We start from the raw sequence: 24,697 nt of genomic DNA, 5'->3' as shown, positions 1-24,697 counted from the left end.
GGAATATTACCTACCATATCGCAGCTGAGTTGCGGCGCAGACCAAGTACATGCAATGGTGTTTTCCAACACTCGACAGTCCAAAGTCACTTACCACTCCCATCCCAGCAACGAGACTGCATCAACCCGCTCGAATCCGACAGCAGAGCTTCTCGTGTCACTGGACAGTGCACTCATCCATCCACAGTGTGTCTGCCAACCTGTCGGAATGGCCAGCGCCTCCTGTATGACTACCCGTTGAACATTACACAGCAGTAGCATAGGGCTGAAATGTCTGGCTGCCCAAGATCCACATCCAGTTCGCGATCCTCGATGCCGTGCACGATCACTCGCGGCCCAGCTGTCAACTACCTGTCGTGGAGTCGTGGTCGTGTGCTCAAAGCACAAAGGTACTTCTGTATAGGCGGGCCTTGCCGGGGTTTATGCACGAAATCACAGCGATTGCGTTCTCTGGCTGGGCAGCTACTGCAAGCCTACTGCATCCGGGTGGGCACGTCTCGAATACGTCCTTCGCGATGGGAATTCGCCAACGTAAAATTCTGTAGTGCTCCACGGAAAGTACGGCTTGTTTGGAAGACGATTGTTTCGATGGCCTTCCAAGTGGGTACATTGCTGTTTCGTCGAAAGAGGCGAGGAAGGCCACGTATCCGTCATCACAAACGTCGGTGAATATTCTGGCGCCTCCAAGGTTGTGTATTCTGGGTCCTCAATAGTAAGCACACCCATAGACTTTTCGTGTTCGTGAAATCGAGGCACAGCCGCCTTCAAGCAATAGTCGGATAGTCAGATGCTGTAGGAACTGCGCCCTCTCCAGGTTGGTGAGAATTAGCACGGTAGAAGCGTTGATTCGTTGATTGCCACGTCGTTATGATTGGGGTGCCTGACCGCCTCCCACGGTGGCTCCCCTTGTTGAGTCCCAATCAAGGAAGGCGGTTATGCAATACATGCAGTGTTGCTGCAGGCCTCCGAGCTAGTAGATCCTCTGTACGACTCCCCATGGCATCTTCTCAAGCTCTTGCACTCGGTTGTCGGATTGTGGTTATGCAGCAAGAGAAGTGAAGTGGGCCGTCTGCGTGTCTCCAACTCCCGCGGACCGTGCCTTTTGTCCCCTCAACCCCTCCTTCCTTTCAAGATCACCATCATGTGCTGTTTCCTTCGAGTGTGTTGATCGGCGCGGTGGTGTTAATGGAGGAGTCTGGTTGGAATGGCCTCCTACTATCGCGATACCTACGACTCGTCACGGTCTCGACAGACACGCAGTAATAACGATGAAGGGTATTTGAAGCCCACAGCGCCGAGGGTGGGGACTAGCGACTCAAGGCGAAGAGTCGGTGAGACCGCCTCAGAAGGCCAGAACAGGAGGGACCACTACAGTCAACGCTCGCCCAATCGATCCAACAGATACTCCTACGATGGCTACGACACGCGGTACGACTACCCACCACCTCTTCCTCTAGACACTGGTCTACCGACCCGAGAACGATCCCGCATTCGAAAGCGGCGGTCATGGCCCCCACGACCCACATGTGAGGATGAAGTAACATCACTCAAGAAAGAGGCTGGTTCACGAAGGCTGCTGGCGGAGCTTAGGAAAGATGAGATCCCGTCGCGAGGAACAATCGACCAGGAACCAATGGTGGAGGATGTCCCCGAGTTTCTCAACAGAGATGAACGGCGATTTGTTGTGCGTGAAGGGGGAGGAGCTACAGGTCAGCCAACGCCTCCTACCAGCGAGGATGAAAAGGCTCGTCGTAGGGCAAGGCGGCGGCCGTCCAAGCTCGAAATGAATTTCAAGAACCTCAACAACAGCGTGCCGGAGATTCTCAACAAGCGGACATCCTCGCCGTATGCCTTCTCCAAGCAACCGCACACGCCCAAGGAGGAGGTACTGGGTACCAGGTTCCTGTCACCCGACGACATCACCAGTCCACCGCCAACAGAGTCTAACAGACGCCGACGGATGACCGGGAGCAAATCGCAGCCGGCGTCACCGAGGCGAGACTCGGCCAGGTATAGCATGAACTCGAGGCCTGAGACTGACTACTTTTCGTTGGCCTCTGAAAGTGCCATCGACGAAGACGACTTCTACGAAGCGAAGCTGAGACCTAGAGAAAAGCCGGCAACATATCCTCCTTCTCGTGACGTCCCTAACAGCAGTCCCCAAACGTCTGTGGTCGATTTTGCACCCGCGGCACCACCACCAAGTTCTATTCCCATCAGGAGGCGTAATTTGGATGCGCGCCGGAATACAGACACGGAGACCACTCTTCCCACGCTGCAACGAGTGAATGGTGACAAAGCACGACGCCCAACGCCGCTTGCAGCAACCGCAGCTCTTGGTGGTCTTGGAGTGGCCGCGGCTTCCAGCCTCTCTGCAGATGAACAGTCCAGGCCGAGATCTCGGGACTCTAGCTACGGCCATCCTCGCGGCCCATCACCTGCAGGTAGCGCTGTGAGTGCAACAGAAGCACAAGCAATGCAGAGATCTCGAATGAGCGCAGAGTTTTCGAGAGACGACGACTATCACGAACCACTCACAAGGACATCCTCCGTCTCGAGCTCAAGGCCTCAATCTCCTTCACCCCGTACACCAGGCGATCCGCCTCGGATACCAAAGTCTGACCTGGACTGGAGCACTTTGCTTGCCGCTAATGCGTCTCGGCGAGCGAAAGCTCCTTCGTGCCTGTCTATGGAAGTGCAGCAAGAAGCCCTCCCACGCCAGCGAGGGCACATGAGACAGAGCTCAGCGACGACCCGTGTGGACAGTCTTCCGTACCCCGTCGATGATGGGCCCATGAGTCCATCGGTATGGATGCCATCAGAGAGAAGCCACCAATACTTCCCAGAGTCCCGGCCAGGCACGCAAATGCCGATGATGCAGGAGCCCAAGAGTTTTCTTCGATCAGCTGAACCAGCGCCCAGCAGCAGTTCTTATTCATCAGCCAGCACGACCCGAGCACCAACACGGCCGTCGTTCCCTACCCGTCACTCAACCGCTGAACTTCCGCAGACGCAGACGACAAAGAAATCGCAGCCTGATAGGCCACGTGCCAACGAAAGTAGGCGGACCTCACAGCTTGTCTCCTCACAAACGCAGAAGGATATCCAGGCTCTCCTGAAGAAGCCCTTGCCATCATGTGCACGACTAAAACCAGTCAGAAGCTACTCGGACTGGTACACATTGGTTGGTGCGCCTAGCTTAGACTTCTGCCCTGATTGCGTCGCGGATGTCTTCGATCGGACGTTGTATCGGAACAGCTTCCGCCGCTCCCCGCCCAGGAATCTTGACACGCCGGTTCAATGCGCTCTTGGAGGCATGCCGTGGATCCGACTTGCGTGGCTGTTCACTTTACAGCAACAGCGAACGGATCTTCGTCTGCTCGAAGACCTGGCAGAAGTCGAAGAGACCAGCACACCGTGTCCCGGCGACAAGCTCGGATCGCGGACATGGTACGGTCTCAGAGACGCAGACGGCTACTTTGTCAAAGACTTCCGGATCTGCTACAGCGACGTCCGGAAGATCGAGTCGCTACTCCCAACCTTGAGCGGCATGTTCGTGCGGCTGCCCCAGCGAAACGCGGACGAGCAACACCTCTGCGCGATCCGGCCTGAAGGCAACCGCTTTTCCATCTACATCGACGCCCTCATCTCCACGCACGAGAAAGCGCTCGCGGCCCGCTCAACTCCCAACCCGGGCCCCTTCATCAGCCTCGTCCGGTGGCGCGCTCAGCTGCAGGAATGCACGAAAGACATGCTGATCAAGAAAGGGCTGTGGCACTACATGCCCGGCCTGGAAGAATTCACCATCTGCGAAGGTCCGTCCTCCTCGTCTCACTCCTTCCCTCCCTCCTTCCCCTTCCCCACTAACATGGCACGAACAGACTGCTTTGCCACCATCGTCGAGCCCGAAATCGAGCGCTCCTCCGACCTCGCCACCCGCTTCCACCGCACCATCCAGCCCGTCTACGGCGAAGGCATCGGCGTCAGCTGCCAGCTCTACTCGCCGCGCATGCGGAAAGTCTTCAAACGCGCCGTGCAGGAAAAGGACCTGAAATATTTGACCCGCAAAGCGAGGGAGCGAAGGGAGGCGGAGTTGAGGTTGCAGGAGCGGTATCGGGTTTTGGTGGAGAAGGCGAAGAGGGTTAGTTGGGGTAGTGTGGAGGAGGGACGGTTGGAGAGGGAGAGGACGCGGATTATGGAGGAGTGGAGGGATGAGTGGGAGTGAATGGTATTCGAACGAATGAAGGGAATGAATGAACGAGCATGCATTTACGAGGGGACATGGCGCTGAAAGGGGGTGCTGGAATGGGTATACCCCCAAAAGGACCTAAAAAGGAGGCCGTTTGTTGAATGCATCTCGGATTTGAAAATGCTACCCCTACTAATCGTTGTGCTCATTTCCAGTGGAAGCGCCAGCCAGTTGTGTCCGTCTCGTTTATGCTTCGCGGTGCCAGTGAATTATGAACGTCGGACTCCCGGTCCCATTGCATCGCCCGCCTTTTCCTCAAACACCTGGCCATAGTATTCAAGAACAGCAACCCTCACATCCCTTTTCACCGCCCCAAATCCACCACCGCCTCCCCCGCCACCTTCGGCCCCACACACGCCGCCAACTCCGCCATAATCCCCATGATACTCCCCGAATCCGTCACCCGCCCCTCCGCCCAACTCACAATATCGCGCATGCGATGCACCGTCCCCCCTCCCAGCGTGACTTTCATATCGTCCAGATCCACCTGCTCCTCTACCTCCTCCGCCGCCAGCGCACCGGGTACGTGGAGCTCTAGGAGCGATTTGCCGGAGTTCATGGCTTCCGTCGGCGTCGGGTGCGCGACGCGGTATTCGTGGTCCACGAGTTCGCGCTCCGTGTCTTCGGAGCCGGGCGCGGCGTCGAGAAGCGCGGCGATGCGGCGTTCGCGGGACATGCTGACCCATTTCCTCTTGCCCATGAGGTCTCGCATGGACGAGTCCATGACGTCCCACTCGCCGGTGTCGTAGTCGAGGACGTTCTGCGGGCGGTAGTCGCCTTTGTAGGCCATTTTCTTGCAGCTGTGGATGAAGTAGCCCATGTAGTACATTTCGTAGCCGCCTTCGAGCGCGAGAGCGGTCTCGCGGAGGGCGGAGAGTTTGCCGAAGGACCAGGCTTCGAAGTCGGAGTGGTAGATGAAGTAGACACCGCTTACGGCGCCGGGGAGAAGGTCGAGGACGGAGAGGGCGATGAGACGGCCGTCGAGGCGGTAGAGTTGGTGGAAGGAGCCGGTTTTCTTGTCCAGGGCGGCGGGGTCCGGGTGGTTGTGGAGGGGTGTGGAGCAGAGGAAGCGGCGGAAGCCGGTGCGGGAGATTTCGTGGGGTTGTTCCTTGTGGACGTGGGACTGGTAGTTGGAGAAGAGGGTGAATTTCTCTTCGGTGTAGGTGTCGGGTTCGAGGGTGACGGTGAAGGTGTGGGCGGGTTTGATGTCGGGTTTGAGGTTGGGCTGCTCGGCCTCGTGGAGGGTGGTGAGGAGGTCAAAGTTGTTGTTCTGGCGTTTCTTCTCTCTGTAGGACGTTAGTCGCCGTCGTGATATGGTGATTGATGACGAGACAGACTCTTTCGTCCTTGGATACTTCTTGCTCGCCTCCTTGATATATTCCTCACCTAGCACATATCGGTTCCATCGATGCAGTGCCTGCCGCTGGTCTCGTTGTGCTTGAAACTCCCTCGCTGGCAGTCTTGTTAGTCAGCAGCAATCGTTCATCCTCAGGAGAATAGTGGTCGACATACCTTATAGTGTAATGTGGGCAGCAGCTACGGCTCACGTCGGGAACGTAGAGGAGGGCGCCTGACCTTCTCCACCCTCTGTCCATGAGATCTTGGTAGTGGATCGAGCATAACGACTTGGTGCGGGCATAGTAGGATGCGCCTTCATCTCATCAGAACAGGAACAAACGGACGAAACCTGGATCGTTGCGTAGAAGGGGAGTGCGAGGCTCTGTTGGAGTGCAAATGGATGTCTGGTGGATGCTCTGCTCGACAGATCGAGAGGACTGTTCAAGAGTGGAATAGTGGAAAGTAAGAAAGATGCTGTAGGGACGCACGAGAATCGGGAGTTCTACTTAGTTCTTCGCCCTTGCAATAGCCGCAATCACCGCCTGATGATGCACGGTCAGCTGCGCCGTCCCATCACGAGGATGTGCTTCGGAGAACGCACTCTGATACCCTAGAGATCAAAAAATACTTAGCCCACGTCCATCTCGCTCATATGAGTCCACCACAGCAATGTCATGTGGAGGTGTAGGAAAGCAGGAGTGAAGTCGTGGCGGCTCTGCAGCGAAGCACGCGAGCACGTTCCTGAATGCGGGAATCGGAGTGGTCTCTTACCTATGGGGGTAATGTAGCTAGGGATGGCGCAGGGCGAGGCCATCGTCTGCATGATGAGCACACGCCGGAGCTAGGAGGGAGCTGGTGAGCAGACCCGAGCTCGACGTCGCCGCCGCGGGCGTGGAGGGGCGAGGTGGGATTGATTGCCAGAAGTGCGCCGCCCTGGTGAGATGAGTACTGGTTATGAGGCTACGGATAAGAAAGATGTGTCAAGAGGAAGGCGAGGGAGAGGCAAGGCGCGGAAGCACCCCACGGGAAGTGACGTTGGAGTCGAAGGAAGCGTTGCGAATTGGAAGTTCAAGTTGGACATGTGAAGGAAGACAGATCAAGACCAAACAACCCACGCCCCGCGAGTATCTGCCATGGTCGCACAAGCGGCATGCACGTCACGTAGCCTCATGTAATATTGGCGTCTGCATATGCCCACCTTTAGCTCCAGTCCGTGGGTGCGAAGAAAATCCGGTCCTCAGCGGCATGTGGGAGAAAAAAAGGGATCGGCACGTGCTCGCTGGGCAAGTGAACTACAGGGACAACCACACTATAAGGCTCCAGACCTCGCCCTTGCAATGCTACACTACCACCACCATGTTGACCGCTCCTCCTTCTTCCTCGAGACTCACGTCCCCAGGGACTGAATGCAATTCCCTCTTGCATTCCACTCTGCCTTGAACTAGACGTCGTGTCTCGGCAAACGATTTGTCTTCTGGGTCGTTAGGAAGCTAGAGGCATAGGCGGTGTATCTCGTGTGATCACCTCAGACGACTGCATCGTCGACGTCCACATTGACGCAGTGGGAGTGTCTGGTCGCGGACTCGGACTTTCACGCTTTTCGGCGACCATCGACAAGTGGCAGCCACCATGGCCCAAGAAACGGCGCCTGAGCGGTCAATGGAAGCCAGAGTAGGCAGAGACAAGCAGCGGTGAGAACACTACCCTCCTGAACTTTCCATAACACCCACAGCTAACGAGATCAACCAGCTACGGCCCCTCCGGCGAACGCCTCGTCTCCGGCGTCGTCCCCCTAACCCCCGACCGCACCCTGGTCCTGCTCATCCAATCCTCCGCCCGCAAAGGCTGGGTGCTCCCCAAAGGCGGCTGGGAGACCGACGAGAACACCGCGCAAGACGCCGCGTGCCGGGAGGCCTGGGAGGAAGCGGGCATCGAATGCGCCATCGAGCGCGACCTGGGCACGATCGAGGAGCAGCGGAGCTCGGCGCAGATTATGAAGAATCCTGCTGCGCCGAGGGCGGCGTATAGGTTTTTTGAGGTCAGGGTGGTGGAGGAGAAGGAGAGTTGGCCGGAGAGTCATAAGAGGGATAGGAGGTGGATGAGCTATAAGCAGGCGAGGGAGTGTTTGAAGGAGAGGCCGGAGCTGTTGGAGGCGCTGGAGAGGAGTAATGTGAAGCGGTAGTACGGGGCGTAAGAGGAGAAGACGCGACGGCAGAAGTTTGAGATTGAAGCGGAGGCTTTCGTGATGGGTGGCCTTTTGAGCGAAGACTTGTTTTCGGTCCGCCATGTTATTGAGCTACTAATGAGCCTGTTGCTTGCAGCGAAGTCTGCCTCATCGAAATCTCCAGCTGCCGGCGTGTCTCACTCGATTGTCTGCATGCACCGCCTCCAAGCTGGAAGACCATGGCTGGCATGGAGCAAGCACCAGCTCACTGGCCATCATAATGCTTCACTGGTAAGTAGCATTTCAAGCTCATCACTGCAAGTGCACAACGTCTTTCACAACACAACGAACATGTGAAGACCCGGGACACGTGACCCTTCTTGCGTCACTGTTCTTGCCTCACATGCTCCTTCCTCATGGTTCCTTTGCCGCACAGACCAGTCTACGTCAGCTCATAAACCTCCTTCACGTCCAAACCTCTCCTTTCTCAACACATCGCAGTTCGTGTCTCAAACAGAACACCCCTCTTCTTGATTCAATACTCTCTTTACTGCACCACAACCCACACAAGCAGTCAACATGGCGAAGGACAAGAAGAAGTACCATTACGACCCAGCCCTCATCGCTCGCGTGCAAAACATCGAGCTCCCCCCCAAGCAAGTACCACCCCCATCTGTCACTCTTCACCCCACACTAACACGGCACGCAGGATCAAGTGCTGTCGTTGCGAGTACGTGAAGGGCCCAGCGTGCTACGCAGCGACGCGCCTCCTCGACCTCAAGGTGGCCATCTCAAAGGACAAGCGCAACGCCGGCCCAAGGGTCAAAATGATCCCCTGCATGATGTGCACCGGCCACGACGCCCCGCTCGAGCTGGAGTGCACGGGGTGCGACACTACGTACGACATCTACAAGTTTGCTGCCGCGCAGCGTAAGGGGGCGAAGCGTGATGATGCGGTGAGTGAAGAGCGTGGCTGTGAGTGGTGAGCTGGCAATGCTGATTTCGTGCTGCAGAAGTGCTACAAGTGCCAGGAGGAGATCGATAATACGCCGACGCTCGATGAGTACGGAAGCGATAACTCGTTTGAGGGCGATGATGATGTGGACTACGAGTCGGATGAGGACGGCAGCACCTCTGGCGTAAGCCGTTCTTCTCTTTTAGGTCAACTAAGCTCTCACTGACGATATCGACCTCAGGGAACATCCCAAGCCGGCACACCCTCCAACGCCTCCGTCATCAACTCCGCCCGCGGCGGCGGCGGCGTCTCCCTCTCCGGTCTGAAGGGTAAGCTCGACCCTCAAACCCGCTTCAGTGTTCAAAAGAAGCCTACTAACGCCCCCCTCAGCCGCCCTCCCATCTATCGCATCCACCAGCATCGCCCGCCGCGCCCCAACCTCCACCATTACAAACACCACAAGCAACAACGCCAACTTTGCAAAGGTCAAGTCGGGACGCCGACAGGCGAAGTACGAGGGCGCGGAGCGGGTGCGTGCGCATGATAGGAAGGAGGCTGAGAAGAAGGAGGATTTGGATGAGGTCATGGCAAAGGACTCGGAGAGTGATTCTGAGTAGGACAGGAACGGGCGATGAGGCCAAAGAGCCGCGAGAGTAGGGGGTTGGTGGATGAGTGGTTGTTGAGTGGTAGGTGTTTTCTGCGTGCAATGGACCAGGAGCAAAGGCTTCTCTCCTCGGGGGTAGAGAAAAGAGCTATGGGAGCCCAAGGAGGCGATCATTCGTTCACATGAGTGATTCGAGATAGGTTCCGTGAAATGACTTCTGAAACTTCAATCGTTCCTTTGTTGTGTGCCCTGGCTTTCTCATGCCAACCACGTCTCGCCCGCTGCAGCATCTAAGCTCTAATTGACATGTCGTTTACTGCACTGCCGACGGCTAAGTAGACAAATCAAGGCTGAGCAGTGTTGTAATCGCAACGACGTTAGAGCAGATTGACAAAATGCTTTGGTGATTCTAAGATCGATCGATGATAAGGTATCAACCGTAGAAGAAGGTAGCTGCTCTTCACCGTCGACACATTGTCCCCTCCCATGAGGCATGCGTCGCCGCGCAGCCCGTCATACGTACATATGTACACTCCATCCATCCATGCAGCCATGCATATCATCTCCATTCCATGCCGACATGCGGTACATCCAGTATATGCAACAACCATCCTCCATCACCCACCCACCCATCGAGCGCCGATCGCTTCCCAAATCCCGTCCGTAGTAGCTCCAACAAATCAATCATCCATGCACATATATTTCCCCTCCAAATGCTACCCCTCATCCTCCTCCCCAACTTCCAGCCCAGCCAAACTCGTCAGTCCCGCCCAGAGTTCCTGCCACGCCGTCTTCACGCCTCCCTTACCTCCTCCCTCCCCACCGCCCTTCTTACCGCCCTTTCCGCCAGACGCAGTCGCGCCGTAGCCGTCGTCAAACTCGTAGCTCTCGCTATCCTCTTCCGCTTCCGAGGCGGTGGTGATGGCGCACTCCTCGCCACCTCTATCTCCGGCTCCAGCTCCAGGGCCAGGACCAGGAAGGGGAGAGTGATCGGCCTGGTACTCGGAGGCGAAGAGCCAGCTTGACGTCGATCTCGCGGACGCTGATGAGGCTGGGGATTGGGGACGGGAGGTTTGCGTAGCTTGGTCGGCGTATATGAATGGGGGTGCGGGCGGAGGGGCGGTGGGTGCGGTTTCGATGACTAGGAGGTTGGAGGCGATGGAGAGAGTGGGTTCCGAGGGTTGCGGGGGCTCATCTGAGGGTTCGTCAACGTCGTCGGTGGAGTCTTCGTCTGTGTTGGCGGAGGAGCGCGTGATGGTGATGCTGTGAAGCCTCCCATCACTGTGCTTTGCGGTCGAGAGCTGCCAGTTCATCTCCCCCTCCCCGACCTCTTCCTCGTCTTCATCACTGCCTTCCACATCCACCTCATCAGCAAAAACATCATACACCCTCCTCCGCCCCCGCATCCTCCTCCTCACAACCTCCCAATCCCCCTCCCACCGCCTGATCATCTCGGCCACCCGCTCCCTCTTAACATCCTGAATCTCCTCCCGCAACTCCGGCGCATACCCCTCTAACCTCCTCGCCCCGTCCTCGGAAGCCTGCACTTCCGCCTCAATCACCTTAAGCTGCATCTTCAACCATAGCAGCTCCGTCTGATCGAACCTGAGATCCTGCTTGAGCGCCGCGTTCTCCGTCTTGAGCGTCTCGTTGTTCGAGATCAAGGATTCTGCTTCCTCTTCTAGAGTGTCCAGGCGCGTTTCGACTTCCGAGACGTGCGTGGTGTAGCGGGTGTGGAGCTCCTCGAGGTCGGCGTGGCGGGTGCGCAGGTTGGATTCGAGTTTGCGCATGCTGGTGAGGACGCGCTGGGCTTCGAGGATGAGGAAGTCGTGTTCGGCTTGGCGGTTTTCGGGGGTGAAGATGTCGTCGGAGGTGTGCTGTTGCGCTTTGGCGTTGGCGAGTGGGGTTTCGTTGTCGTCCTTCGCTTCTTCTTCTTCGTCCTCTTCGTCCTCTTCGTCCTCCTCCATGAACAGACCCGAGTCCTCTAATTCGACGGGCGGCCGCGTCTGCGAGTGTACCGAGTCCAGCAGCCCTTCCATCTCTTGCACTTTCCGACCCACAATCGCGACAGTTTCGCGCTCGTTCTCCGACTCGCCGCGCATGAGTTGCGATTGCAGTCTACCAAGTCGCACTAACAATTGCTGCGTTTCGGGCGAAGGCGCACTAGAAGCATTGTTCGGCGTAGGTGACCGTCCATCGTCGGTGAAGTAGTCGCTGAACGGCGAGTCCTGGAGCTTCGAGTCCGGACGCTTCATAGACGGCGTGACGGGGCCGCGAGAGCTGGAGGTTGCCATGCTGCGCAAGGAACTCACGGACTGCGAGCTCGAATGTCGATGTAGCGGATGCGCGCGTCGCGCAGGAGTCGGACTGGACAGCGTCGACGATCGTAGGGTAGGGATTGTCGCACTGCTCTGCGCGCGTCGGTGTTTCGCTCTCGTCGCTGTCTCGAGGACGGGTGATGCGCTGGTGTAGCTCCGTTGCGACAATGGGGCTTGGTCGCGGGTGCGCTCTCGCTGGTTGAAGCGGCTCGAGGGGCCTGGGAAGTGCCAAGAAGTGTGGAAGAGGGAAGAGGTCCTCGAATGGCGAGAAGCAGAAGCTCCAGGCGGCGTTTCGGCGGGCATGCTGGGTTGTGCCTGCCTCTCCTCCAACCGATGACCTCGAGGTGCAGATGCGACCGAGTGGGCTGGCGCAGCTGCGGTTAAGGTTGGCGCTAGGGCCCGCCACCTTGGTCGCGCTTCCTCGATGCGGGTGGCCGGGGCTCCGAGGCCGCTGATGGAATTTGGTGTGGGATATGAGTGACATCTGCATATTAACGGTGTTTGTATTCAAGACGAACGAAATATGGTATAGATGCGCTGATGTTGCAATCGGTCAGCTCCTTCGTGTTCATCTATACCAAGCGACCTGTTCCCTAACAGAGCCGGTCCAGTATGGCCAACGTGAGTCTTTCACCGCTGTACTGCTATGACCCATCTAACAACCACGTGCACCAGCTCTCAGTCAAGCCGTCCCTGGACGAGATCAAGGACCTCCTCAGCCAGACGAAAGACCTCCCCAACGCACCCAACCTCGTGCCGCTGGTAGCGTCCATCTCCTCCGAGTTCCTCACGCCGACCGCCATCTACCTCAAGATTGCCGCCAGCGCCGACTCGAAGCTGTCCTTCCTCTTCGAATCAGCCCCCACGACCGAGACGATCAGCAGATACAGCTTCATCGGCGCCTCCCCAAGAAAAACACTCCTCTCAGGCCCCAAACATGGCTTCGAAGGAGACCCTCTGCCGCGTCTCGACGCTGAGCTCTCCCAATACCGGGTCGCACAGCTGCCCTCCTTGCGCCTCCCACCAGTCACCGGCGGGGCATTTGGATACGTGGGCTACGACTGCATCAAATACTTCGAGCCCAAGACCCGCCGGCCCCTAAAAGACATCGTCGGCGTGCCAGAGAGCCTCTTCATGCTCTGCGACACCGTCGTGGCCGTCGACCACTTCTTCCAGCAAGTCATGGTCATCACCTACCTGCACGTGCCCCCAGCCTCCTCCCCTCCTTCCGCCCTCTCGGACGCCTACACCGCCGGCAAAGCCACCCTCTCTTCCCTCCTCTCCACCATCAAATCCAAAGACATCCCCCTTCCCCCTCAACCCCCCATCACCCTCAACAACACCTACACCTCTAACATCGGCCGCCCGGGCTACGAGTCCCACGTCACCCGCCTCCGCGCCCACATTACCGAAGGCGACATCATCCAAGCGGTCCCCTCCCAGCGCATCGCCCGCCCCACCTCCCTTCACCCTTTCAACATCTACCGCCACCTCCGCACCGTCAACCCCTCCCCCTACCTCTTCTACCTCGACTGCGACGACTTCCAAATCATCGGCGCCAGCCCCGAAGTCCTCGTCAAAAGCGAAGCAGGCAGAATAATCACCCACCCCATCGCCGGCACGATAAAACGCCACCCCCTCCCCTCCGAAGACGAAGCGCTCGCCCAGACCCTCCGCGACAGCGTGAAAGATAGAGCCGAACACGTCATGCTCGTCGACCTCGCCCGCAACGACGTCAACCGCGTCTGTGACCCCACCTCCACCCGCGTCGACAAACTCATGGTCGTGCAGAAATTCTCGCACGTCCAACACCTCGTCTCCGAAGTCTCCGGCGTCCTCCGCCCGGAAAAAACCCGCTTCGACGCCTTCCGCTCCATCTTCCCCGCCGGCACCGTCTCCGGCGCCCCAAAAGTCCGCGCCATGGAACTCATCTCCGAGCTCGAAGGCGAGACCCGCGGCGTCTACGCCGGCGCGGTGGGATACTTCGGCTACCCGTCCCTCAACACCTCAACAGGCTCAGTCGCAGAAGGCGCAATGGACACGTGCATCGCACTGCGCACCATGATGACGAAGGACGGCACGGCTTTCCTGCAGGCCGGCGGCGGGATTGTGTTTGATAGCGATGAAGGGGAGGAGTATGAGGAGACGTTGAATAAGTTGCGCGCGAATATGACGTGTATTGAGCAGGCGGAGCGGTTGCATTGGGAGGAGCAGCGGGGTGATGGGGAGGAGGGGTTGGAGGAGGGGGGGAAGAGGGAGAGGGATGCGGTGGTGGACGGGGAGGGGGTGGGAGGGAAGGTTGAGATGGCTGCTGGGTAGAGATTGTAATCTCTCTGGGATTGTAGTCGAGGGATGGCGTTGGATAGATGGTTCACCATTATCTTGAATACATGAGCTCTTCCATCTTTCGTCCTCGAAGGCAAGTCAGGAGTATCATACATGGTGGAGTCTGATTCGATGTAGAAGAGGAGACGCTAAGAGGTGTTGCATGTGACCTCGCAGTTGACCTTGCAGTACTGCCCCCAAAGATCTGTATAGCTCAAGTCATTGGACGGACGTGATGCGCAGTTAGAGTGTGTTGCATATGACCTTTGCATAATGACCTTGCAGCACCCCAATGCTGGCGAACGAACGGCGAGGAGGGAACTTTTCAGGTCGTCGCCGTTGCTTGATAAGACGCAAACTGGTCGCATGTGACACAGAGCCCGAAATATACATGGTTCACAGTCACCTACTACCACACCGCCCCAACCAACCCCCTCACAACCCTCCACGCCACCCACGTCCCCACCCCCAGCACCACCACCCCAACAACAACCGTATTCCGATTCCTGCTCTCCACACTCCTCTGCCCCTCCCGCTTCTCCTCCCAGCCCTCCCCCATCTCCGTAATCGTACTGTACTCGGGCACATACTTGAACTCAAACGTCGTCTCCTCGCCCTTCAAACCATACTTGCTCTCCACGACAATACTGTAGAAGACCCTTTTCAGCATGGCGATCTTCTTCGCGTCCCAGCTGGGGACCGAGCGGTACGTGTAGCAGAATGTGCAGAAGAACAGGCACTGTCCGGCCATCAGTGCCCAGTAGTAGAGACTCGGGCGTGCGAGGCCGAGGGCGTCGCACAGGTCGTTGCCGTTCAGCCAGCGCGCGGAGGCGATAAGGAAGTCCGCCGAGGCGTAGCCGGGGGGTTGGTCCTCGAGGGATTTTATTATGTTGTTCGCTAGAATCCGCGAGGTCGGGGTCGGGTGGACTTCGTAGAGTAGCAGGGCTTCGGTGACGCGTTTGGCTTGGGAGGGGGTGGCGAAAGGGTTGGTGGGGCAGCCGATGAGGTGGGCGATGTAGCGCCAGAGGGCGATGTAGTCGGTGATTTCTTGCTGGCGGAGGTAGATGCCTTGCCGCGGGAGGGAGAGCCAGATGAGGGTGGCGGAGAAGGTGGAGATGGTGGCCATGGAGTCGAGGTCGTTGATCGGGACGCCCCAGGATTCGAGGTCGTAGTAGGAGGGGTTGGTGGCGTGGAGGGTCATGATGCGTTTGCGGACGGCGGCGTGCAGCAATCGGACTCGGATCGTTGAGGCGAAGCCGTCGCCGCCGGGTTGGAGGCTCTCCAGTGATTTTGTGCATTGTAAGATGTGCTGTGTCGTTTCGAACAGTCTGCCTCGCGCCACTTTGGTGGAGAAGCCTCCTGTTCTTGCGAGGGTCTCTACTACTCTTGCGGCGCCCATGCCGCCGAGAAGACTTTGATATGCCAGTCCTGTAAGACATGCGCCGCCGTATCGGTAGAAGACATCCTGCCCTCTTCTGATCTGCTCCCAATCCACCCAAGGCGGGACTGTATTCACCTCTGTCCAGAACCGTTGTAATAGCTCATCCTTCTCTCTATGTTGCTGTAGTATCGCATACAGATCTCTAGGTGGCGCTCTTGCTGGCTCCGTTCCAGGCGCATTCCCGTCCACTCCGCCATCCTTCTCGCCGTCTTTCTCAGGAGCCGCAGAGAACTTGCTGTTATTGCGCGGTAGATCTTTCCTGGGCGGTGGCGACAGCTCGTTCAGTCGTTCGTAGACTTGTTCGCCGAGGGTGTCGTAGGAGTGTTTGAGGGGTTCGCACTGTTCGGGTGTCAGGTGTTCGTCTGAGAGTTCGAATGTGTAGCCCCAGCATCTGATTGTCGTTAGCTTGGTTGTGACTTCCTTGCTTTTGGCTTTCACGTGAAAGTACTTGCTTTCGAGTGTTGGGTGTTGTGCGGTAGAAGGGGTTGGGCCAGGCCATGGATTGGGAGGGAGGGGTGTGCTAGTACGCCGATGACAAGACTTCCAACAACGAGGTGTAGTACAGAATGGAATGGTGTACAGGAAGGACAGTACAGGTCAGAAAGTACTTAGGCGCGGTTGTTCTAGCTCGGTCAGGTGGACTTGATAGACGTCATTGATGAATGAACTTGTCGAAGACGGTAAGCTGCAGAGCATGTGAAAGACGACCGAGGATGGCATTGCAACCATAAGGACAGCCATTTGCAAGCAGAAGACGTCGTCCGCATCCGTTGCAGCGGGCCACGGTGGTAGAGAAGGACAGACAGTGCTGGGTGGTTTGGACCCTTGGAAGGAGGAGGAGGGGAAGGAGACGTCGGAGATGGCCGCTCATATTGCTTGCTTCTCGCCTCCAACCTCACCTCTATCGCCAATCGATGCCCACCACTGGAGGGAGTTGTCCAGGCCAGCAGCGAGTCGTACGAGCCAAATTGCGTGAAGGCAATTGATTGATTGCCACCTCTTGCCGTCTACTCTGACGTCCCCACCCTTCTTCGTCAATCGGCGAGCTCCAGAGCACGATAAGGACGTCGATCTGTTCTAAGTACCACCTTTTCTGCTTTTTCGTCACATCTTCTTCGAAACAAACGTCTTGTCGTCCTGTTCAACCATCCGGCGAATGATTCAAGACTTGTACCAACGCCAGACAAGGCTCGCCATGGACTGAGACTGCCCTGTTTCCATTTCAACTCAACTACCAATCCAACCAACATGGCACCCGGCCTCGTCTCCCCCGACTCCAACCCCGACCCAGCAGTCGACAAGCCCACCCAACGCTCCCTCGAATCACTCACTTCCACCTACGACGACACCCTCCGCTTCTACCTCAACGGCACCAAAGTCACCCTCGACACCGCCGACCCGGAACTCACCCTCCTCGAATACCTCCGCGGCATCGGCCTCACAGGCACCAAACTCGGCTGCGCCGAAGGCGGCTGCGGCGCCTGCACCGTCGTCGTGTCGCAGTACAACCTCACCACCAAGCAAATCTACCACGCCTCCGTCAACGCCTGCCTCGCCCCGCTGGTGAGTGTCGACGGCAAACATGTCATTACCGTCGAGGGGATCGGGAACGTGAAGAAGCCGCATCCCGCGCAGGAGAGGATTGCAAAGGGGAATGGGAGTCAGTGTGGGTTCTGCACGCCGGGGATTGTGATGAGCTTGTATGCGCTGTTGAGGAATACCGAGAAGCCGTCAGAGCTGGAGGTGGAGGAGGCGTTTGATGGGAACTTGTGTCGGTGTACGGGATATAGGCCAATTCTGGATGCGGCGCAGTCGTTTGGGGCGAAGAGTGGGTGCGGGATGGCCAAGGCGAATGGGGGGAGCGGGTGTTGTATGGAGAAGGGGGAAAAGGGGTGTTGTCAGAATGATGGTATGGATGGGGGAAACGACTCAGTCATCAAGTTCGACCCGCCTGATTTCATCGAGTACAATCCACAGACTGAGCTCATCTTCCCGCCGGCGCTTAAGAAGCACGAATTCAGGCCTCTGGCGTTTGGCAACAAGCGGAAACGATGGTTCAGGCCGGTCACACTCCAACAGTTACTGGAAATCAAAAGCGCATATCCCTCGGCAAAGATTATCGGCGGCAGCACAGAGACGGCGATCGAGGTCAAGTTCAAGGCGATGCAATACACCGCTTCGGTGTTCGTTGGCGATATTGCAGAGCTAAGGCAGTACAAATTTGCGGAGGATCATCTCGAGATCGGCGGCAATGTAGTCCTCACAGACCTTGAAGGCCTGGCGGAGAAGGCAGTAGAGCACTACGGCAAGCAGCGAGGTCAGCCATTCACCGCAATGCTGAAGCAGATTCGATACTTTGCTGGACGACAGATAAGGAACGTAGGAACACCTGCCGGCAATCTGGCGACGGCATCTCCCATCTCTGACCTCAACCCCGTCTTCATGGCGACGAACGCGACACTGGTGGCCAAGTCGCTGGATCAGGAGCTTGAGATACCCATGAGCGAGTTCTTCAAAGGCTATCGAGTGACTGCCCTACCACCAGATGGAATCATCGCGAGCATACGCATTCCTGTCTTCAACGAGAAAGCCGAGTACATCCGCGCATACAAGCAGGCGAAACGGAAAGACGACGACATCGCCATCGTCAACGCTGCTCTCCGAGTCAAGCTAGACGGCGAGAACAACGTCGAGAACTGCAGCTTAGTCTACGGCGGCATGGCACCCATCACCATCTCCGCCAAAACCGCCGTGCAATACCTCACCGGCAAGAAATTCACCGACCCCAAGACGCTCGAAGGCGTCATGAACGCTCTCGAAGACGACTTCGACCTCCGCTTCGGCGTCCCGGGCGGCATGGCCACGTATCGCAAATCCCTCGCTCTGGGCTTCTTCTACCGCTTTTACCACGAGATCCTGCAGGAGCTCAACCCGCCGGACTCGACGGAGGTGGATGAAGACTGCATTGCGGAGATTGAGCGGGAGATATCGAAGGGCTCGACGGATCGCCATTCGTCTGTTGCGTATGAGAAGAAGGTCATTGGCAAGGAGCAACCGCACGTTGCGGCGCTGAAGCAGTGTACGGGCGAAGCGCAGTATACGGACGATATCCCGCCGCAGAAGAATGAGTTGTATGGGTGTTTGGTGCTGTCTACCAAAGCGCATGCGAAGATCTTGTCGGTGGATTCTTCGCCGGCGCTGGATTTGCCAGGGGTGGTGGACTACGTCGACAACAAGGACCTCCCGAATGCTGATGCGAATTGGTGGGGCGCGCCGAAGTGCGATGAGGTGTTCTTTGCGGTGGATGAGGTTTTTACCGCTGGTCAGCCCATTGGGATGGTGTTGGCGACGGATGCGAAGAAAGCTGAAGCTGGCGCGAGGGCGGTGAAGGTTGAGTATGAGGAGCTACCTGCCATCTTCACGATTGAGGAGGCGATTGAGCAGGACAGCTACTTTGACCACTACCACTACATCAACGACGGGGATGTGGAGAAGGCGTTCAAGGAGTGCGATCACGTCTTTACTGGTGTGGCGAGAATGGGTGGGCAGGAGCATTTCTACCTCGAGACGCAGGCTTGCGTCGTGGTGCCCAAGCCGGAGGATGGCGAGATGGAAGTCTTCTCCTCCACCCAAAATCCCTCCGAGACGCAGGCGTACGTTGCGCAAGTCACAGGCGTGGCCGCAAACAAAATTGTCACGAGAGTAAAAAGACTAGGCGGCGGTTTCGGCGGCAAAGAAACACGCTCCGTCCAACTCGCCGGCATCTGCGCCACCGCGGCCAACAAGACCAAACGCCCGGTCCGCTGCATGCTCAATCGCGACGAAGACATCCTCACCTCCGGGCAACGGCACCCCTTCCTCGCGCGCTGGAAAGTCGGTGTGAACAAGGACGGCAAGCTCCAGGCTCTCGACGCCGACGTCTTCAATAACGGCGGCTGGTCGCAGGACCTCAGCGCCGCTGTCGTGGACCGCGCCCTCTCGCACTGCGATGGCTGCTACCGCATCCCCAACGTCTTCGTCCGGGGCAGGATATGTAAGACGAATACAGTCTCCAACACCGCTTTCCGCGGTTTCGGCGGACCGCAGGGCATGTTCATCGCCGAAACGTACATGGAAGAAGTCGCCGACCATCTGGGAATGTCTGTCGACAAACTCCGCGAAATCAACTTCTACGCCCCCAACGAACCCACGCACTTCCGACAGGAACTCAAAGACTGGTACGTGCCCCTCATGTACCGCCAACTCCTCGCCGAGTCCTCCTACACCCAGCGCAAAGAGGAGATCGCAACCTTCAACGCCGCATCCAAGTGGAAGAAGCGCGGCCTCGCCCTCATCCCGACCAAATTCGGCATCTCCTTCACCGCCCTCTTCCTCAACCAAGCCGGCGCCTTAGTCCACATCTACCACGACGGCTCCGTCCTGGTAGCCCACGGCGGCACAGAGATGGGCCAAGGCCTGCACACGAAAATGACCATGATCGCCGCTGAAGCCCTCGGTGTCCCACAAGAATCCGTCTTCATCTCGGAGACCGCCACCAACACCGTCGCCAACACCTCCTCCACCGCCGCCTCCGCTTCATCCGACTTGAACGGCTACGCCATCTGGAACGCCTGTGCGCAGCTGAACGAGCGGCTGGCGCCTTTTCGCGAAAAGCTGGGCGAAAAAGCGACGATGAAGGAGCTCGCGCACGCCGCGTACTTTGATCGCGTAAATTTGTCGGCGAATGGGTTTTACAAGACGCCGGATATCGGGTATGTGTGGGGTCCGAATACGGGACAGATGTTCTTCTACTTTACGCAGGGCGTCGCTGCAGCAGAAGTGGAAATCGACTGTTTGACGGGGGACTGGACGTGTAGGCGTGCGGATATCAAAATGGACGTCGGGCGCTCGATTAACCCTGCTATCGGTAAGTTTTTGGCCTTCTTCTTCTTCTTCTTCTTCTTCTTCTTCTTTTTCTTTAACGCAGTGAGTATTCCCCACCGTTACTAATTGCGTGGATGGAACAGACTACGGACAAATCCTCGGCGCCTTCACCCAAGGCCTCGGCCTCTTCACCATGGAAGAATCCCTCTGGCACCGCGCCTCCGGACAAATCTTCACCCGCGGCCCGGGCGCGTACAAAATCCCCGGCTTCCGCGACATTCCCCAGTCCACCAATATCTCCCTGCTGAAGGACGTGAACTGGGAGAACCTCCGCACGATCCAACGCTCCCGCGGCGTCGGGGAGCCGCCGCTCTTCCTCGGGTCAGCGGTGTTTTTTGCGATACGAGATGCTCTGAAAGCGGCTAGGAAACAGGAGGGGGAGGAGGGGGTTTTGAGCTTGAGGAGTCCGGCGACGGTGGAGAGGATACGGTTGGCGTGTGCGGATCCGATTGTGAGAAGGGCGAGGGTGGAGGCGAAGGAGGGGGAGAGGAGTTTTTTTGTTAGTATCTAGATGGTTTCATGACTGCGTGACGAGTATGGTATGGCTGGGGTGGTTTGGGACTGCGGACTTGACTTTACAGATACAGGTTGGGTACCAAACGAAGAGCATCTCTCTAATGCACACAGTTGAACGCTGATGACCCCAGAAGATGAAGAAGAAGAAGAGTAATCGATCGATCGATCTCATCGTTTCATTCACCGCGCTCATCACCATTGCCACACAGCATGTAAACCGCCCCAATCATCCCGAGCTGTCCGTGGCTCAATCCCACCTTCTTAGCGTAGGTAGCAAGTCCTCCTATACGCCTCGCGGCAAATCGATATAACCCCGTGCCCGTAAAAATCCACCACCCACCTTTTTGTGGCGATGCTCGTCGCCGTGCGCCTTGCCTGCCAATTCAGCCAGCCATATCGCAAACGCCCGCCCCATCCCATCATGGCGACTTCAAAAAACGCTCGCTGGTTCGTATCAACATCGCACATCGCTCATCGCTTGAAAAACTCCTTAAACTTCGTGCTCGTGCCTCCCGCCGCGCTGCCGGAGGGTTCGACGTGCTTGCTGCGCTCGAACAACTCCTACTCCACTCGTCAGTACAGTACACCCTTCCCCACAGAACAAACCCAGCACGGAGAGGAAACCGGAATGTAAAACTCACATCCTCATCCCTTACCAACCTAACATCCAACACCAACTCCCTCACCCCCTCCCCCGCCCTCCCCGTACCCCCTAACCCGCGATAAGGCATCCCCTGCGCCTTTTGCAACCCCACAATCACCTCGCCCATAATCTCAAATTTCTTCCAATTCACCCGCCTCTCCTTGCCCTCACCAAGGAAAGTCTCGTTCCCTTGCTCCGCGCCCATCAAGTCCCGTAAAGGGAGCGGGAGATACGGGATCCGCTCGCTCGAGCTATTCTCCCACGCCAGGCGGTAGGCGAAGAAGGAGCGGGTGGGGGCCATGAGGATTTCCAGCTTGAGCCAGTCTTTGCCCACGTGCTGGGGGATGAGTTCGCGCGTGGCGCCGAGACGGTGCACGGCGGTGGATTTGACGCCCGCGATGATGGCGCCGAGGGCGTTGTAGTTGTTCATCTCGCGCAGCTTCCGCGCGACGCGCATGAATTTCTCCAGCATCAGGGCGCGGTGCTTCGGCTTGTCGCGCAGGAGCATGTAGTTGGCGACCCACGAGGCGAGGTGGTTGAAGTGGTCGATCATTCTATTGACGTGGACGAGGTTCTTGCAGGTGGCCTTTTGCTCGTCGCTGAGGGAGACTTGGCGCACGAGGTCGCGCGGGCGGATGGAGGAGAACATCAGCCAGTCCATGCGGGTGAGCTCGCGGGCGATCAGGTCGTCGGGGTATTCCATGAGGAGACGCCATTGGGTTTTCGACAGGGGGAGGCGGGGGACGGGTTGGAGGAGCTCGGCTTGGCGTTGGGCGGCTTCGGCGCTAATCATCACTTGGGAGGAGAGGGTGGAGGAGGACATGGAGCGGGGGGCGTCGGTGTCGGGGGTGTGAGTTACGCTGGGGTCGTCGAGGAGCGTGCTGCCGCTGAGTGTGAACTCGCTGCCAAAGGAGAATCGGGGGTCGTCGAGGAGTTTGCTTGCTGTCGAGGGCAGTGAAGAGACCGTCCGATCCGACATCTTACTGTCTCGGTCCTTGTCGCAGTAACCCCAATGCGTGTCGTCGTCTTCTTGCACGCCGTCCAGCTCGGCATTGATCTCCTTTGCTGCAACGCCGAAGATTCGTTCTTGCGAGAGCTTGCTCACGAATGTCCGCATGCGCTTCTTCGTCTTGGGAAAGGCAAAGTCGCCAGGATACGTCCCAACCCATTGTTCCAAGATCGAAACATACCGTAGCTGGCTCACAGTCTTGATCAGGAGAGCGTTGCCGTTTCGCTCCAGAGCATCAAAACGCTCCACAATGGCTTCGAGAAGCCGTCCGGGCGCAGCGAACTTGCGATAGAGGGCCAAGAATATAGCAGTGAACTTGCTATCGACCTTCGAGGTAGGCTGGGCCAGCAATCGATCAACGAGTTCGTCAAAGGTAGCGCCGTTTTCACTGAGCGCCGAAACCGGCTGAACCGTTCCCAAAGCATGCTGTCGAGCGCCTTCGCTAGCAGAAGCAGTAGACTCAAAAGACGCCTCGCTCGTCGACTCCTCAAACAAGAAAGACTGCGGCATCTCCTGCTGGGGTTCCTCATGCGGCACGCCTAGCCTATCTTTCGAGTGATACCCCGGCCCACTGGAGTCATGGCGCGAATGCCGTGAGTCCTTCGAGATACTCCCCGTGTACTCCGACGTCGCGCGCGTATGGCTGGGCGGCCGTGGCGACACCGGACGAACAGCACTGGACTGCGCTCTCCGCCGGGTGTCGGTCGAGCTCCGCGCTTCATCCTTCGGAGGCGCGGACAGAATCGCGCGCAGGATCATCGACAACCCTCGCTTGTGCGTTTCGGGAGTGCTAGCAGAAGTCTGAAGAGTATCGACGACTTTCAGCGACCGTCTTGCTCGGTTCTCGACATCTGCTGGATCCACTTCCGCCTCCTCAGGTGAGGCATCGCATTTGCAGGAGACGAGCACAGAAGGTATCCCGGTCTTGTTGATAGCCCGCAGCATTTCTGGCACATACTCCAGACTGCCCTGGTCTTTGACGTCGTAGAGAGTCAACGCGCCATCGATGCGCGGCATCATCTTGTCCTCGATCGTCTCGGGCCAGCTAACAGTGTTGTCGTCCTCGTCGATGTCCACATCGTCTATAGACAGCTCCAGTAACCGCACAATATACTCTTCCCCCTTGATCGACAGTTTCCGCTCCGCCGCCTGCGAACCAGGCAGATCGTCAAGGTCCAGCGCCTTCTGCATAAAAGTCGACTTGCCCACCCCTTCCGCCCCGAGAATCGCAATATTGATATCCGGCACCGGCTCAGAAATCTACACCACCAAAGCTTTAGCAATCCCCTTCTCTCACCCTCTCGCAACCACGAGCCACCCTACCTCAGGATTCTGAAACGGCTGGAACCGCTTCACCGCCCCCACCACTCCAGCAACCTCATCCTCATCCCTCGCATCTTCCGCCCCGGCCCCTGCTTCCCCCCGCCGTGCATCCGACACCCCCTTACCGCCCCCACCCCCATTCCGTCCCCCCGACTCAATCGTCGGCGCCGAGTTCGTCCGCCCCTTCATCCCCGGCCTCTCCCCCTCCCTCACAACCCCCAACCCCCCGCTCCCCTCCACCTGCCTACTCCCCCTCCTCGTGCCCTCATACTGACTACTCTTCGCCTTCTCCCGCCGCTCGCTTCCGCTGCTCTTGCTGCTGCTGTTGTGCTGGGCGTCATTGCTCGAGGACGACGGGCCGGACTTGGAACTGCGTCGCGAGGAGCTCGGCGGAGGCATTGGAGTCCTGTGGTCCTTGCCAGCTCAGCACAGCTTCAGCTTAGCACCCCCACGTGTTCGCGTTTATGCTGCTTGCTTCTTGTTCCTTTCCTACGCTGCTGCGGTGCGACGGCGGGTGCTTGCGACCGTCTTCTCCATGCTCGTGTACGGGCTCGAGGGATAGTCGGAGAGGGGGAAGCTCAATTGCTGCTCGTCATGTTCGCGCGGTTCTGGTGCATAGCGTAGGGTAGCCTGCGTTTGCTTTTTTGTGGCTTATCACATGCAATTTCCCTTTCGCAGCGATTGGGGAACCGGATGTGTTCGTGGAAGAAAGGACCAGGAACGAGTGTGAAGGGTTCAGGTATGTACAATGTGCCACAGTCGAACGACCAGCTCAGCTCAGCTCGAGCGCGATCGAGGCGAAACAACAAAAACGAGTCAGGTGTGCTGCGCGTTGCATGTGCGTCTCGCTGCCGTCTGGGATCGTTGGGTGCCGCGGTGTCAAAACGATT

The 24,697-nt window shown here is 57.8% G+C and overlaps 9 protein-coding genes across 9 annotated transcripts; 5 read left to right on the top strand and 4 right to left on the bottom strand.

Annotated features, from left to right (window-relative positions):
- Positions 1–1,203: 1,203 nt before the first annotated feature.
- Positions 1,204–4,224, top strand: LTR77_000171 (uncharacterized protein; the record flags this gene model as incomplete). Its single annotated transcript, XM_064797439.1, has 2 exons — positions 1,204–3,814; positions 3,881–4,224. 2 exons carry the CDS (start codon positions 1,204–1,206, stop codon positions 4,222–4,224), a joined length of 2,955 nt encoding a protein of 984 aa, XP_064663673.1.
- A 328-nt stretch (positions 4,225–4,552) lies between these two features.
- ATE1 (Arginyl-tRNA--protein transferase 1) lies at positions 4,553–5,887 on the bottom strand (the record flags this gene model as incomplete). Its single annotated transcript, XM_064797438.1, has 2 exons — positions 4,553–5,700; positions 5,824–5,887. 2 exons carry the CDS (start codon positions 5,885–5,887, stop codon positions 4,553–4,555), a joined length of 1,212 nt encoding a protein of 403 aa, XP_064663672.1.
- A 1,328-nt stretch (positions 5,888–7,215) lies between these two features.
- LTR77_000169 (uncharacterized protein) lies at positions 7,216–7,768 on the top strand (the record flags this gene model as incomplete). Its single annotated transcript, XM_064797437.1, has 2 exons — positions 7,216–7,277; positions 7,336–7,768. The coding sequence occupies 2 exons, from the start codon at positions 7,216–7,218 to the stop codon at positions 7,766–7,768; spliced, it is 495 nt and encodes a 164-aa protein (XP_064663671.1).
- A 561-nt stretch (positions 7,769–8,329) lies between these two features.
- On the top strand, positions 8,330–9,322 carry LTR77_000168 (uncharacterized protein; the record flags this gene model as incomplete). The annotated part of the gene is made up of 5 exons (XM_064797436.1): positions 8,330–8,406; positions 8,460–8,706; positions 8,764–8,889; positions 8,947–9,034; positions 9,096–9,322. The coding sequence occupies 5 exons, from the start codon at positions 8,330–8,332 to the stop codon at positions 9,320–9,322; spliced, it is 765 nt and encodes a 254-aa protein (XP_064663670.1).
- Positions 9,323–10,025: 703 nt separating this feature from the next.
- Positions 10,026–11,930, bottom strand: LTR77_000167 (uncharacterized protein; the record flags this gene model as incomplete). Its single annotated transcript, XM_064797435.1, has 1 exon — positions 10,026–11,930. The coding sequence occupies one exon, from the start codon at positions 11,928–11,930 to the stop codon at positions 10,026–10,028; it is 1,905 nt and encodes a 634-aa protein (XP_064663669.1).
- A 309-nt stretch (positions 11,931–12,239) lies between these two features.
- Positions 12,240–13,946, top strand: TRP2 (anthranilate synthase component 1; the record flags this gene model as incomplete). The annotated part of the gene is made up of 2 exons (XM_064797434.1): positions 12,240–12,248; positions 12,303–13,946. 2 exons carry the CDS (start codon positions 12,240–12,242, stop codon positions 13,944–13,946), a joined length of 1,653 nt encoding a protein of 550 aa, XP_064663668.1.
- A 415-nt stretch (positions 13,947–14,361) lies between these two features.
- LTR77_000165 (uncharacterized protein) lies at positions 14,362–15,892 on the bottom strand (the record flags this gene model as incomplete). Its single annotated transcript, XM_064797433.1, has 2 exons — positions 14,362–15,784; positions 15,846–15,892. The coding sequence occupies 2 exons, from the start codon at positions 15,890–15,892 to the stop codon at positions 14,362–14,364; spliced, it is 1,470 nt and encodes a 489-aa protein (XP_064663667.1).
- A 749-nt stretch (positions 15,893–16,641) lies between these two features.
- LTR77_000164 (uncharacterized protein) lies at positions 16,642–20,827 on the top strand (the record flags this gene model as incomplete). Its single annotated transcript, XM_064797432.1, has 2 exons — positions 16,642–20,299; positions 20,400–20,827. The coding sequence occupies 2 exons, from the start codon at positions 16,642–16,644 to the stop codon at positions 20,825–20,827; spliced, it is 4,086 nt and encodes a 1,361-aa protein (XP_064663666.1).
- Positions 20,828–21,303: 476 nt separating this feature from the next.
- On the bottom strand, positions 21,304–24,206 carry LTR77_000163 (uncharacterized protein; the record flags this gene model as incomplete). Its single annotated transcript, XM_064797431.1, has 3 exons — positions 21,304–21,393; positions 21,474–23,744; positions 23,808–24,206. The coding sequence occupies 3 exons, from the start codon at positions 24,204–24,206 to the stop codon at positions 21,304–21,306; spliced, it is 2,760 nt and encodes a 919-aa protein (XP_064663665.1).
- Between the last annotated feature and the right edge of the window lie 491 nt (positions 24,207–24,697).

This window comes from Saxophila tyrrhenica, assembly GCF_035928015.1.
Source record: "Saxophila tyrrhenica strain CCFEE 5935 chromosome Unknown scaffold_1, whole genome shotgun sequence".
NCBI classification, from domain to species: domain Eukaryota; kingdom Fungi; phylum Ascomycota; class Dothideomycetes; order Mycosphaerellales; family Extremaceae; genus Saxophila; species Saxophila tyrrhenica.
This window is presented reverse-complemented; position numbering and strand designations above follow the sequence as displayed.